The sequence below is a fragment of the Bison bison genome, unplaced genomic scaffold, assembly GCF_000754665.1.
Source record: "Bison bison bison isolate TAMUID 2011002044 unplaced genomic scaffold, Bison_UMD1.0 scf7180017864164, whole genome shotgun sequence".
Taxonomy (NCBI): domain Eukaryota; kingdom Metazoa; phylum Chordata; class Mammalia; order Artiodactyla; family Bovidae; genus Bison; species Bison bison.
The window spans coordinates 1,331,345-1,347,796 of NW_011494736.1; the positions used below are offsets into that span (position 1 = coordinate 1,331,345).

Sequence of the window (16,452 nt, forward strand, 5' to 3'; positions counted from 1 at the left end):
TTGTTTGACTTTTTGAATATTTTATAATTATCTGGAAACATTATTACAGGCATTTTGAATACATATATGTGTTTGGAGAAAAAAAGTGAAAGCTTTGCTTCTAATTTAGTCATTAATTTAGCACCTTTGTGAAAAAGAATTCTTATATATTAACACATATGAATGATTGAGCATGTGTTTGAATAACTGAAATACAAAGCTGTATTTGGAAATTGACAATAAAGGTAATTTTTAAAATAGAATAGATGAATTATATTTTTAAAATGAGAATTTTATTAGAAAATACCCTAATAAGTAAAGTTCATTTATAAATTTGAATGGTATGCAGCTCTTATCAAGCTGCATATGGTACCATGATTTATAATTTTTAAATGTAATTAAGTGAAAAGCAATGGACCATGTACTTTTCATCTTTTTGATAAAATATAGCAGTGCACATTCAACAGTGGAAAAAGTTAAATCACCCCCTGCCCCCACTAAATCCTTCTGCTGATGGTTTTCTCTTTAACCTAGTGAATACACTGAAAATGTTATATCTTCCTCAGGAAGATGAGTTTTCAACATACTGTGTCTGATATAAAGAGCTGGAAAGAATATGTCTGAAGTGGTATTCTGTTTTGTGTGCCTTTAAGGCCATCCCCAGGGTATTAGCAGATTCCCAGCCCCAGTAATTGTGTAAACATATCAACAATTGTTTTCAAATAAATTCTGATTAAAACAAACACAGAGCCATTTTGAAGAAAGATACATGCAGCCAAATTGGAGGAAATAACCTCAAAAGACAAGACAAAGTCTGATGTAAAGCTAAAGGGGAGAGAGCCCCATCTGGTTGGCTGTGACAGTAACATAGGTGTTTACATGCTGAGCAAATGAATACTTGAGACTTCTTTTACCACTACCATTTACACATTCTCCATTTCTCCTTGTTTACTGCCTTTTTGAGACAGTGCACAATTTAGATCTCTTTCTTCTCAAAGTAGTTGCTACTGAAAGCAGAAGACTCTAATCCATCTTTCCAATTCATTGTACCCTGGGGATGAATTTGTGTACCTTCTCTTAAGCAAAAATGTCTCTATCTCCCTGTTTCTTGAGTCATATCTGGGTTTTTATATACACATCTCAAATATCAGATTTGATTGTTTTACCACAACATTATTCAAAGGTCATCTGAAACATTTTGTTGTTGTTGTTGTTTTTTTCCCCCATAGGACTCTTTCAACGAGCAATAGCTCAAAGTGGAACAGCCCTTTCCAGCTGGGCTGTTAGTTTCCAACCTGCAAAATATGCTAGAATGTTGGCCACAAAAGTTGGTTGCAATGTTTCAGATACAGTAGAGTTAGTGGAATGCCTGCAGAAGAAGCCTTACAAAGAACTTGTTGACCAAGATATTCAACCAGCACGATACCACATAGCCTTTGGACCTGTGATTGATGGTGATGTGATACCGGATGACCCTCAGATACTGATGGAGCAAGGAGAGTTTCTCAACTATGATATAATGTTAGGAGTAAACCAAGGGGAAGGATTAAAATTTGTTGAAAATATAGTAGATAGTGATGATGGTATATCTGCTAGTGACTTTGACTTTGCTGTTTCCAATTTTGTTGATAACTTATATGGATATCCTGAAGGCAAAGATGTTTTGAGAGAAACCATTAAATTCATGTATACTGACTGGGCTGACCGTCATAACCCTGAAACCAGAAGGAAGACATTATTAGCTTTGTTTACGGACCATCAGTGGGTGGCACCAGCTGTAGCTACAGCAGATCTTCACTCAAATTTTGGTTCACCCACCTATTTCTATGCCTTTTACCATCATTGCCAAACAGATCAGGTTCCAGCTTGGGCTGATGCAGCTCATGGAGATGAGGTTCCCTATGTACTAGGAATACCCATGATTGGACCTACAGAGTTATTTCCTTGCAATTTCTCCAAAAATGATGTGATGCTGAGTGCAGTTGTAATGACATACTGGACAAATTTTGCTAAAACTGGGTAGGTACCTAAGGAATGAAATTTGCTATACTTTAGTAAAAATATCCTCTTCAGCACTTAAAATATACATGTTTTGTGTCCAAATGATTTAATTTAATAGGTTAATGCCAACAATATTTAAGTTCCTTTATTCAAAATTTATATTTGTGGTGTTTCAGAAATCACTGCTTTATCCTTACTTTGTAAAGCTTATTAGAAAGTCTTTTATCTTTATTGCATTACTCAATAATTAAATTTATTTTGTTTCTTTTTTAATTACACAGGATTTATTATTATTATTCAATAATGACAAGTTTTATTTTATAGAGATTTTCAGTTTAGTTTAGTTTCAGTACTGTATGCCTTTTGATCCTCCCAAGTACCTTGTGAGGAGAGCAGGTCAAATACAATAATCCCATTTTACAGAAAAGGGGCCTTAGTCTATGAAAGCTTCACATAGATATATTCAAATGTCCAGTATATAGCAGCATTAGGACTCCAGTCCTCACCTGCCAATTCCAAATCCCAACTTTTTCCCACTGCTGTCTCTGCTTAGCTTGCCTATGAGAAAACTCACTTGTACTTGAACTTTTTTATCTTTGGATGTGTAGCAGTCCATGGGTAGAGAGAACAAGAAAGTGAGATTTACTCAAATTATGTTATCAAACATTTAACAACCTGCCTGAAATGGAATTGCTATTTCTAAATTAACCCAAGTCATATTAAAACCGTCTAAAGCCTTGCTGAGTTACCTCTTCAATTAAATGTTAAACTAGTGCCATTGTGATTTTTAAAAGAATAAAGTAAATTTCTTTCTCATAATTTCTCTTTTCTAGTGACCCAAATCAACCAGTCCCTCAAGACACAAAATTCATCCATACCAAACCCAACCGCTTTGAAGAAGTAGCATGGACCAGATATTCCCAGAAAGACCAACTTTATCTCCATATTGGATTAAAACCAAGAGTTAAAGAACATTACAGAGCCAATAAGGTAAACCTCTGGTTGGAGCTGGTACCTCATCTGCATAATCTCAATGACATTTCTCAGTATACCTCGACAACAACTAAAGTGCCATCAACTGACATCACTTTCAGACCTACGAGAAAAAATTCCGTACCTGTCACATCAGCCTTTCCCACTGCCAAGCAGGATGATCCCAAACAACAGCCAAGTCCATTTTCAGTGGATCAAAGGGACTACTCAACAGAGCTGAGCGTCACTATTGCCGTTGGAGCATCCCTACTATTTCTGAACATCTTGGCCTTTGCAGCCCTGTACTACAAAAAGGATAAGAGGAGACATGACGTTCACAGGAGATGCAGCCCCCAGCGCACGACTACCAATGATCTGACCCACGCACAAGAAGAGGAGATCATGTCCCTCCAAATGAAGCACACTGATTTGGATCATGAATGTGAGTCCATCCATCCACATGAGGTGGTTCTTCGGACCGCCTGCCCCCCAGATTACACACTAGCTATGAGGAGGTCACCTGATGATGTTCCCTTAATGACACCCAACACCATCACAATGATTCCCAACACTATACCAGGGATTCAACCCTTACACACATTCAATACATTTACTGGAGGACAGAACAATACTCTGCCCCATCCCCACCCCCACCCCCATTCACATTCAACAACCAGGGTATAGCCAGATAAGAGAAACAAACTATTTTTTTGATGGATTGCAGTAAAAGATTACTGAAGATTCCTTGGCTTTCAACCTACAAGACTCTTACTATTTAAATAAGGAGGAATATTATGTGAATATACATATCAAGAACTTTGGGGGTTTTGGAAAAAAAAAAGAATTGTACATATATAACAAATCAACTTTAAAAGCGAATTTCAATTGCTTGAAGCAGTTGTTCTGAATGATACTTTTTCATTCACATTCAAGAATTAATTTTTTGAAGATTTATGTTACATAATGGAATTAGGCATGTGGAACACCAAACAGGAAAGAACTATGTCTGAAATATGAAATATAAAAATTTTAAAAATAACCATGAATATGCACAAGGGACACACCAATGGAATGTCAGATAATTTTCACCAGTTTTTATTTGGAGCTGTTTTATTGTGTAGACCATATTTACATATTTGGATAAGTACACAAAGCACCAATGCTGTTAATGGCCTTAGCGGAGGCTCATGCTGAAATTTGCCAGTAAAACAAAGAAGTTTAAAGACTGGCAGGTACAACATTATCACATAAGTGCTGTCAGTATAAAGTTGTGGGGATAAAGGAAACTGGATATTTTTAGCACGATGTGCATGATAATTTATATGCTTGGTGGCTGTGCTGCTGATTAAGCCGTAATTAAAATTCTTCTCATCCCATTGAAGTTTTTAATAGAAGCTTCCTCCATCAATTGGCAGAACCTAAAGAAGAATTTAGGGGGCAAAAGTAATTACAATAAAATAATTCACAGTAGTTTTGATAATAGAAGGAATTAGTTACTAAATGTATCTGAAGAAACTATAGGTATAGTGGTGAATACTCGCTGATATGAATCCCAGAAAAAAAAAATTTCCTGTGTTTTTAATGTTCTTTTCATTCCCATCTAAATATTTTCTAGAAATATAACCCTAATCGGACATGTGTTACAGGATCTATAATTTGCTGTGGTTTTTGTTATTCTGTATTTTGTTCCTTAGGGTAAGGTGAAGTGTGTCCAAAGAGTAACTTGCAAGTCTTTATGATCTGAGGATGCCCCAAATTACCACTCTGATTACAGTTCTCAGTTCATTGATTTACTCATGTTGCATGACAAAATGTTTACTACTAATAATTCAATATGAAGTTATGTCCCTCCTCACGTCACTTATCTTTCTCACTGAGGTTCATTCACTGGAATTTACTCACACAGTCTCAATAGAGTGCAACGTAGATAAAGAACCTAGAAGGAGCGTCAACACCTGGAGGATTGTAGTCTTACACGTACGTGTGATTTTAAATGAATATTCTAAGACCACAGAAAACTCCATCCCCTTGTTGTTTACCAGTAACAGTATATCACAGACCTTTCCAAATGTTTGTATATGTAATCAGATGTACATTTATATTAAAAAAAAATCGAGATGGACTTAAAGAGCACATCCTGATAAATACTTTCTCTCTTACCTGTACTATATTTCTATTAGACTAAAGTTATGTGATTTTTTTTTACATTTTTTCAGATGACTAGCAATTTTGATAGTTTGTAAGATAATGCAAAGAACTTTCTCTGACAAACTAACTGCAGTAACAGAAACCTTTCTTTTCAGTTACTCTTTTTCAAGAATGAAAGCTTATTATACAAAAAAAAAAATTGTATACTACTTGATGGAAACAACTTTGTACATCTTGGCCATGTCACTGGTCATTGCGTGAAATAAAGATAATAATGACTATTAGTCCAATGCTAAGAGACATGATCTTTGCTCATTAAAGAGCTAAAATGTTTATTGCTGTTTTGTCTTTTTTTAAAAACAAAAAAAGAAGAAAAAAAATGAAACATGACCATCTCAGAGAGTCATTTCTCTAGACCAGTCGGGTTTTTGAAGACATGCAGTTAACTTCTACAGAAGACACACTGTGTATTTAAAGTCAAGTCTCATCTAAAATGAAACTGATGATACATTAATTTTATTATGAATTTATAAGCCCAGGAACTCATGGAAAGTATTAGCATTGTATTTTTTAATACCTCTTCTTGTGAAAGTGGCGTGGAAATAAAATGTGCCAATTGTTTTCAGTTAGAAACACACGTTCCAATTCTGATCATCAAGAAACAGGTCTATTGGAAATAAATGTGCAACATTTATGAAATACAATATCTAGGTTCTCAATATCAAGGTGATTCAATTCCCATAAAGTAATGGATAGAAAGTTATCGTTCTAAGAAAATTTTAAAGTGCTGAGCAAGACTTTAAGCTAACAATAAAGATAAAAATCTTCTATTTTGAGGAATTTATTTACTTATAATTCCCCCTCCCAATTATTAACTATCAGTAAAATGTAGATGTTGCTCCATAGCTTCAAATAAAAATCTGTTGGGAGAAAAACAAAGTCTTCAAAATCCAGAGTGGTCTATGTTCAGTTTTTGCCTGATGTGATGATGCTTTTAGGCTGTGAACTGCCAATGTAAACATAAAGAATTGTTTTGCATCTTAAATATTGTTTAATCAAAAAACTGTCTTTTACTATATTGATTAAACAAAAGATAAAGACAAAAATAGAAATGACAACCAAATAAGATATAAACGAAATCTTTCATATGCATTACTTCAGTTAGCAAAACCGTTCTATTTTAATGATGGCCTTATTTATATCTATCTACTTATCTGTTGCTCTAAACTTATCTGTTACTCAATCTACAATTTATTCCCTAATAGGAATAAATAAATGTCTGTTATGATAGCTAGGTAGATTGAGTAACAGATAAGTTAGGGAAATGACCTAGGAAAACAAAGCATAGCCCTATTTTGTTTTTATTAATGTAGCAAAAACTTTGTGGAAGATAAAGCAGCTCTAAGTTTTATTACTGTTTGAGGTCATGATGATGTCATTGTGAGCCTTAGTTGCTAGTTTATATTACAGCAGCTAGTTTTCTGAATGTAAAATGATGTCCCATAATAAATAGAATATGAAGAGCTGTTTTTAAAGCTGAAACAAATTTTAAATGCAATAAGTATTTTGAATAATGTTATTAGATTTTACCCAAATGTTTTAAATATATTTATTTATGATGATTTTCTTTAGAAAACAAATCACAAAATTAAAAGAGTATTTTTGTCATCACATATTAATTCAGATTTCCCTGCCTTTGCTGAAACTGCAAATAGCCAAGGCTGCTTACAATTTATACAAACATTAAGCCAAATTAACTTTATTTCATTGTCTTCAGTTCAGTTCATTTCAGTCACTCAGTCATGTCCAACTCTTTGTGACCCCATGGACTACTGCACTCCAGGCTTCCCTGTCCATCACCAACTCCCAGAACTTGCTCAAACTCATGTCCATCAAGTGGGTGATGCCATCCAACCATCTCATCCTCTGTCATCCCCTTCTCCTCCCACTTTCAATCTTTCCCAGCATCAGGGTCTTTTTCAGTGAGTCAGTTCTTCGCATCAGGTAGCCAAAGTGTTGGAGTTTCATCTTCAGCATCAGTCCTTCCAATGAATATTCAGGACTGATTTTCTTTAGGATGGACTCGTTGGATCTCCATGCTTTCGAAGGGACTCTTAAGAGTTTTCTCCAACACCACAGTTCAAAAACATCTGTTCTTTGGCACTCAGCTTTATTTATAGTCCAACTCTTACATCCATACATGACTACTGGAAAAACCATAGCTTTGACTATATGGACCTTTGTTAGCAAAGTGATGTCTCAGCTTTTGAATATGCTGTCTAGGTTGGTCATAGCTTTTCTTCCAAGGAGCAAGTGTCTTTTATTTCATGGCTGCAGTCACCATCTACAGTGATTTTGGAGCCCAAATAATAAAGTCTCACTGTTTCCACTGTTTCTCCATCTATTTGCCAAGAATTGATGGGACTAGATGCCATGATCTTAGTTTTCTGAATGTTGAGTTTCAAGCCAACTTTTTCACTCTCCTCTTTCACTTTCATCAAGAGACTCTTTAGTTCTTTGCTTTCTGCCATAAGGGTAGTGTCATCTGCATATCTGAGTTTATGGATATTTCTCCCAGCAATCTTGATTCCAGCTTGTGCTTTATCCAGCCTGGCATATTGCATGATGTACTCTGCATATAGGTTAAATAAGCAGGGTGACAATATACAGCCTTGATGTACTCCTTTCCCTATTTGGAACCAGTCTGTTGTTCTATGTCCATGTCTAACTCTTGTTTCTTGACCTGCATACAGATTTCTTAGGAGGCAGGTAATGGTCCTGGCATTACCATCTCTTTAAGAATTTTCCACAGTTTGTTGTGATCCACACAGTCAAACGCTTTGGCATAGTCAATAAAGCAGAAGTATATGTTTTTCTGGAACTCTCTTGCTTTTTCGGTGATCCAATGGATGTTGGCAATTTGATCTCTGATTTCTCTGCCTTTTCTAAACCCAGCTTGAACATCTGGAAGTTCATAGTTCACATAATGTTGAAGCCTGGCTTAAAGAATTTTGAGCATTACTTTACTAGTGTGTGAGATGAGTGCAATTGTGCAGTAGTTTGAGCATTCTTTGTCATTGCCCTTCTTTTGAATTGGAATGAAAACTGACTTTTTCCAGACCTGTGGCCACTGCTGAATTTTCCAAATTTGCTGGCATATTGAGTGCAGCACTTTTGTAGCATCATCCTATAGGATTTGAAATAGCTCAACTGGAATTCCATCACCTCCACTAGCTTTGTTTGTAATCTTGACTTTGCATTCCAGGATGTCTAGCTCTAGGTGAGTGATCACACCATTGTGGTTATCTGGGTCATGAAGATCTTTTTTGTACAGTTCTTCTGTGTATTCTTGTTACCTCTTCTTAATATCTTCTGCTTCTGTTAGGTCCCTACCATTTCTGTCCTATATTGTGCCCATCTTTGCATGAAATGTTTCCCTTGGTATCTCTAATTTTCTTGAAGAGAACTCTGGTCTTTCCTATTCTATTATTTTCCTCTATTTCTTTGCATTGATCACTGAGGAAGGCTTTCTTATCTCTCCTTGCTATTCTTTGGAACTCTGCATTCAAATGAGTATATCTTTCCTTTTCTCCTTTTCCTTTCACTTCTCTTCTTTTCATGGCTATTTGTGATGCCTCCTCAGACAGCCATTTTGCCTTTCTACATTTCTTTTTCTTGGGGATGGTCTTGATCACTGCCTCTTATACAATGTCATGAACCTCCATCCATAGTTCTTCAGGAACTCTGTCTCTCAGATCTAATTCCTTGAATTATTTGTCTCTTCCACTGTATAATCATAAGGGATATGATTTAGGTTATACATAATGGTCTAGTGGTTTACCCTACTTTCTTCAACTTACTTCTAAATTTGGCAATAAAAAGTTCGTGATCTGATTTCATTGTCTTGCTATTACACAAATTATTGTCAAAAGTTTATCAATGGTTTAATGTTGTTTTAGAGAATGGGATTAGCAATATAAAAGTGACAGTTCTCATAGTTTTAAATTTTTGTTGAATATGTTGACTGTGAACAAAATCTACTTGACTACTACAGATTTCTCATGAGTTCCATTATTAACTATAAGAAATTGGAAAATAATTTACTCTAGCATGAAAAATACCCAGCTTGAATCTGGAGAGATCATGCTAATAGCTCAAAGCAGAAAATTTGAGTAACATATAGATTATTTTATTCTTCATTTCAAATTTGAAACTTGACCAAATAATGCTTTATTTCTAATTTTTTTGATCTGTACCACATGAAAGCAGCAGCGAAAATTTTCAAAACAATCAACCATACATAATACTAAAGAATATAGCAGGATGACATTAATCTTCTTACAGAAAAGAAATGCCAAAACTCAGTTGTTTTATCTATAACATATTCTCATTTATTTCACCTCTTGACATATTTATAATGACACATGTTAATGTAATGAAAAGATTCAAAGAATGTGGTTTTGTGTTCCAGTTTTAAAGACACTGCTACGTAGAACTTACTGGGATTCTTTTCTTTGGCGAGTTTCACAGAAATACTTTCACAGGGTAAAATGATGAATGGAGTTCTTAGGAAGCTGTCAAATATCCTGGCAATCCTTTGAAGTTTGTTTTCTTCTGTGTTATTGGTTCAAGGTACTGGCCTTCCCCTTCATTTCTAGCAATTAGTTGTTATAGACTATCACTTTTTAATGTGAGTGAAAATTAGATGATTTGGTTATACTTGTGAAAACATGCTCCCAAATAAATTCAATTAATGGGCACTTCCCTGCTGAGATTTTGTTATCATTCATTTAATTATCTTGTCAAGCTTTATTGTTACGACAGTTGTTTTGGTTTTTTAGTCAATAAACTAAGGGAATTTCTCCAACAGCCTTATACCTCTCCTGCACTTGATATAGCATCATGCACTACAAATTTCCATCAGAAGTCGCTAAAGAAATTTCCTACTGAGGTGAAGTATTTAGTAACCAGCTTGATTATTTTTCATAAGCATTCTTATTTGGTTTTTTTCTGACACTTTGCTGTATTTGTATGCAAGCCTAAACCAGCTCAATTTGAAAAAGGTTATAGCATCTACAAACTAGAATAACCATGTGCAGGGCATAAGTGCCTTTCTTCCTAGGATTTTATTTATGAATATTGTCTTTTTTTAATTTACAGCTCCTAATAATTCAGTTTAAAAGGTATAATTGGATAACCATGTTATAAGTTTTCAATAAGAAAATTGTATTTAGAAAAGTCTTTTCTTACATTTAGTTTGATTTTTGTATGTTACCAAATGGGTCCAAATGACTTCTGGACAGAGCTAGGTGAGTTTCTGGATAACAACAATTATTTAGCATTTTATTTAATGGTACATGCAGAAATTTAAATCTATAGCAAACATTTTTTTTCCAAATAAGTAATTTTAATGTAAAAGAAGTCTAAGTTGTCAGCAACAATAATAAATCAAAAGTTATGTAATTTTTTCTAGTCAATCATTATATATACCATATGGTATATATAGCTTAGGAACTATATGGTTTATAGAATATTTATGATGGCCCTTTCAGACTCATATATTTACAAATGACAAATGACATTGTATTAATCTATCTATCTATATATGTATCCATGTGACAGAATTTAGTTCTCTGAAAAGTCAAGCCAAAGTGCTAGCAGTTTTGTGTTGAAATGAATGATAATAATTAGAGCTTTAAAGAAACCTGTACAAATACAGTTACAAAAACTCAGCAGATGAAATTAAAGCAGAGAAACTATTTTTGAATGCCATATCCAGAACTGATATCTGTATTAGATGGTGTGTTTAGAAGGACTTTAGTGTTTTTGATTCATCCCTCTCTGCACTTATCATTTAGCATATTAATGGGACATATGTCATGTATTATGTAATAAAAGGCCATTGGGTTGTCATGTTTCAGTTTGTGTTTGACATCCATGGCTTTCATTAAAACAAATTAATCATCACAAATAAATATTACCATGTTTTCCAAGTTGTGTTGACCATTTTTAAACTCAGAAATAATTTTTTTCTTCACTTGACACACACAAAGACATTTCCAAAATAAATGTTCCCTTGCAACTTCTTTCTATTGCCCACACATATGCTGACAGTTCTGATTTGATGGAAACAATGATATTTTATGATGTGTTCACCTCTTGGTGAAGGCAGGGAAAGAATTTGGAGAGTAAAGTTTGGGAACTTGGATACAGTTGATACACAGCTTGTCAAAAGAGAGAGAGGTGAGAAAAAGAAAAAGAGGAGTGGGGAACTGAAGGAGAAAGAAAGAAAGAAAAGCTTCTCAGTTTTTAATTAATGACTTCTTGCCTCCAAATAGTTGCTTTTAAAAGCAGAGTTGTATGGTAGTTACTTTAAAAGAGAAGACAGGGATTTGAACAAAACCCATTAAACCATAATTTATTTTCCTTAGACAACAAGATTAGTCATAATTAGAAAGAGGCACCAAGTTTAATCCTTGATCCAAGTCTTGGTTAAATTGTGTCAGTAGATAAAAGTCACAAAATTTTATTTTGTGTCACAAAAATAAAATCTAGAGAGAGATATTTCTAGCCTTGTACAATCTAATCAGTAATGATCTTGGTAGGGAAGACTAAATGAAGTGTGGTATCTCTCATCTGAATATTGCCCATGATGGAAGTACAGTCAACAAATAGGACATCATAGAATTTCCCTATGCATGGTCTAAAGACCAGTATTTTCAGACTGCTAAAAATTGTTGTCATTGCTTCCTTTGCTGGTCTCTGTGGCCACATATGTATCAGTACCAAATAAACAGTTCAAAAACACATTTTCAGAATTTTACTTTCCACGAAAGGATTCTGATGTTTAGTGGGATTTCATGTTGGTATGATTTCATTTTCTCACTATATTTTTACATTTCCTTACAGGTGACAATGTTATTTTTAAGTTCAAAAAAAAAGTCCCAAATATATTCTGTAAATGTTCATATGAAAGCAATATTTTCTAATGGAGTATCATAATCTAAAGACTTTTGTACTGCTCCCATCCTGGAAAGTTGCTTTTTATCTCCCTTTAGACATTTCTATTTCTCTCCTGAAAACACTCGGCTTCCCTCTCAGAGTGGAATTCCTCTGTACTACAGGAAATCGCACCCCCACCCAGTTCCTGCAGCTTCCATTCCCATGCCTTCTCCCATTTTTATTTATGCCTTCTTCTTTGAGGATGTGGAATTTATGGGGAAAGTCTTCAGTTCAGTCACTCAGTCGTGTCCAACTCTTTGTGACCCCATGAACTGCAGCACGCCAGGCCTCCCTGTCCATCACCAACACCTGGAGTTCACTCAAACTCACATCCATCAAGTCGGTGATGCCATCCAGCCATCTCATCCTCTGTCATCCCCTTCTCCTCCTGCCCCCAATCCCTTCCAGCATCAGGGTCTTTTCCAGTGAGTCAACTCTTTGCATGAGGTGGCCAAAGTATTGGAGTTTCAGCTTTAGCATCAGTCCTTCCAAAGAACACCCAGGACTGATCTCCTTTAGAATGGACTGGTTGGATCTCCTTGCAGTCCAAGGGACTCTCAAGAGTCTTCTCCAACACCACAATTCAAAAGCATCAATTATTTGGTGCTCAGCTTTCTTCACAGTTCAACTCTTATATCCATACATGACCACTGGAAAAACCATAGCCTTGACTAGACGGACCTTTGTTGGCAAAGTAGTGTCTCTACTTTTGAATATGCTATCTAGGTTGGTCAATAAGCAATGCTTCAGGCAGGTTGGAAGCTAGTGACCACCAATCAAGCAATGAGAGAAATTAAACATCTATTCACTCACCAAATGGTATGCAAGGTGTGTCAGACAATGTGCTGAGTGTTAAACACATGAGCCAACTCTGTGATTTACCCAATAACAGATAATAATTGCCACACCAGGAATAGGTTTAAACCCTTAAACTACTCAGATTGCCGTCTATGCTACCAACTATGCCACATTATTATGCAACATCTTATTTTATCTATCTGATAGGTCTCAAAATAGTAAACATAAAACACTTGTTGAGTTCCCAGAAATATTATATGAGTTCTGTTGAGCAAGTCCATCAACAGAGGCAAGTGTATAACAATTATTCCTAATAATAAATATGGCCATATCTAAAGTCACCCTGTATTAGGCCAAAATAGATCATGGAATACAAAATACTCAAAGCTCATCTGATCCAACCACTTAACTGATTTCTTAATACTCTTCTACAGTCCTAACATGTGGTTGTCAACCCTATCTAATACTATGAGTCTGGAATTCTAAAGCAGCCTACTACATATGGGACTGTTTGGAATTTGTTCCTTATTATGATCTACTGTTCTTTTTTTTTTTTTTTTTTTTGGCCTGAGTCATAAAGTCTCCAACATCTCACTTCCTTTTAAATATTTTAAGTCAGTTATTATATCTTCCATGAATCATTTTCTTCTCCAAGGAAAATTTTCTCTTTTCAATACATCATTCTGAACATTATTTTTTGGATATACTACCAAACTTTTCAGAAAGTTTGATGTCAAGAGTTGAACATAGCAAACGCTTCAAGTACAGGTTGATCTCTACTTCATAGACCACTATAAATATCCTCATTGTAGAAACTATTTTTAAATATAATTTATGACTGTATTACCTTCTTTAATGGTCATAGCACACTAGCAATTCAGACTGAGACATTCTCCCTATTAAGCCTGTTTAAAATCTTACACACATACAGCCATTAAGAAAATTCTACCTTTATCTTGTCCTTGATAATTTGTTTTACCTCATCTTTAGGATATTGAACACTATTAAATGCCGCCTGAAAATCTTTCCATCCAAGAGGAATGAAATCCTTCAAAATGGTAAACTTCCTTCTTTATTGACCCAGACTATTAACAAATGTACTGTCCAGACTCAGGATGAGAATAAAGCTTTGGAGTAATAATTAAAGAAGTAGTATGTATAGTACTGAGAACAGCAGTAGCTACATTTGCCGAGCGCCTATTATCTTCTAGGTTTTGTAATTACATCCCACAGCAAACTGCCACACACCACCCTCAAAGCATCCATCAGTTGTTTTCCATGCACTTATTCATTAAATAATTCTTTAAAAAATATTAAATATCTATTACATGTAGGTCATTGAGCTATTCATGATAGAAAAGTGAATAAAATATAGCATGTGTACACCCTATGATGAAGAATGATTTAATTCTTCATTTTGTCTACACATATAGTCAGAGACATTATCAGGTAAATTTCAAGAACTGATTTTCTTGCATTTAAAATATTTGAATGGCATCATAGTCATCTTTAGTAGGAAAATTAGGGTAATTACTCTAGAACTTCTATTTAAAGATTTCTGAGTGGTTAGCGCTTTTATGGTAAATGGTATCATAGAAAAAGAATGTGGTTCTGCCACTTTAATACTTTGCCCAATTCTTACACTAAAAATCTGTCATAATTTAGATGCTAATTTAGGCCAGGCATGGGATTGTTTCATAGAAAAAACGAATGGGATTATTTCATAGAAAAAAATGACTCATGAACAAGGTAAAAGAATCCAAATAGCATAACATATTTTAAAGTAATCATCTCTCTCACTTCAAATCCCAATTCCTTCCCAGAAACATTGACAGTTACAAATTTATATATATATTTCTACAAATATTACATTCATATATGGATAATGTGCAAATATGTATTGCCTATGTGTGGACATGGAGGAGAAAATGTATATATTCTTTTTTAAGTTATCTGGAAATGCTCCACAGGAGCATGTAATATGTCTGCTTTATTAAATTAAGTAAATAAAACTGTTTCAAATTTATCCATGAATCCAAACTAATCAAAATTGCATCAGAGTATGTTTGTTTGTTTCCAAACCTTAGATGGGTAAAGATCAAAAATGACCAAGATTATTTTGAAGCAAAAGAGTAAGGAGCAACAAATTCACCTACCATAATTCAAGAGTTACTATTAAGCTGTTTTAATTAAAATAATGTAGTATTGATTCAGAGGTACAAATGGAGAATAAAAGTAAACTCATAAACAGATCAATGAAAAAAGAAGAATTTGGTGTATGCCAGAGCAACATTACAAATCAAGAGGAAAGGAAAACTCTTCAGCTAAAAATGGTTATCTGCATGACAGAAAATTATCTCTATGCCAAACTACACTCAAAAAGGAATCCCAGATAAATTAAAGATATAAATGTGAAAAGCAAACTTCAAATGTTTCAGAAGAACATATAAGAAAATATTGTCATGCCTTGAAATAGGGAAGAATTTATTAAATATAGAACAGTCTTATGGACTCTGTGGGAGAGGGAGAGGGTGGGAAGATTTGGGAGAATGACATTGAAACATGTAAAATATCATGTAAGAAACGAGTTGCCAGTCCAGGTTCGATACACGATACTGGATGCTTGGGGCTAGTGCACTGGGACGACCAAGAGGTATGGTATGGGGAGGGAGGAGGGAGAAGGGTTCAGGATGGGGAACACATGTATACCTGTGGCGGATTCATTTTGATATTTGGCAAAACTAATACAATTATGTAAAGTTTAAAAATAAAATAAAATTTAAAAAAAAAGAAATAAAAATAGTATAAATAATAAAGGAAAGGATAAGAAATTGGAATTAAAATCTCAATACATCAAATAAGATTTTTTAAACAATTTCAAGCACATACTGAAAGTAAATATTTAGAGCATATATAAGCAATGAAAGATTAATTAACACATTGAATATAAAGCTCCTGTAAATTAATAGGAAAATAACAACTCACAAGTAAAAAGGGGCTGATGAAATACTGTGGATTGAAACTGTGTCTATTTCTTCCCTCTCCCTAATCCTCACAAAAACAAGAGATGAAAAATACATACATCTATCAGAACAAGAATAGAAGAAGAGACTAGGATTTCTATAAAGCTTTTGGAAAATAAAAATTAGATAAATGATATTAAGAAAATAATAAAACCTATAAAAATAACATAAATCAGCATTAGAAAAGTTAAAAAGTGCTTTAATAGAACTCAAGAAATAATTATAAATAAAAGAAACAATCAAGGTCAAATTAAACACAAGAGCAAAGACTGCTTTAAGAAACTTTTAAAAATTCTTAAAGGGAAATAGAGGGTAAAAAGGAGGAAAAAAGTCCATAAATAAAGATGAAAAGAAGGAAAAAGGAAAAAGATTCAAGTATAAATGACAAATAAGGAAGTAGACAAACGAGACTCAACATATGTGTATATGGAATCTTCATAAAAGGAAATCAAAACACAGAACAAAATTAATATGATAAAAGTGTAATTTCAGAAAATGTTCTCAATGTAGTAGAAAAAGATTTGAAATT

General features: G+C 34.2%; 1 protein-coding gene across 1 annotated transcript in view; it reads left to right on the top strand.

Annotated features, from left to right (window-relative positions):
• The window catches only part of NLGN1 (neuroligin 1), a 529,443-nt gene extending 524,053 nt beyond the window's left edge, over positions 1–5,390 (top strand). The window contains exons 4-5 of the mRNA XM_010841636.1: positions 1,209–1,998; positions 2,814–5,390. Coding sequence (XP_010839938.1) covers positions 1,209–1,998; positions 2,814–3,636 — 1,613 coding nt within the window. The 3' untranslated portion in view covers positions 3,637–5,390. The remainder of the gene's footprint in view (positions 1–1,208; positions 1,999–2,813) is intronic.
• The last annotated feature ends 11,062 nt before the right edge of the window (positions 5,391–16,452 follow it).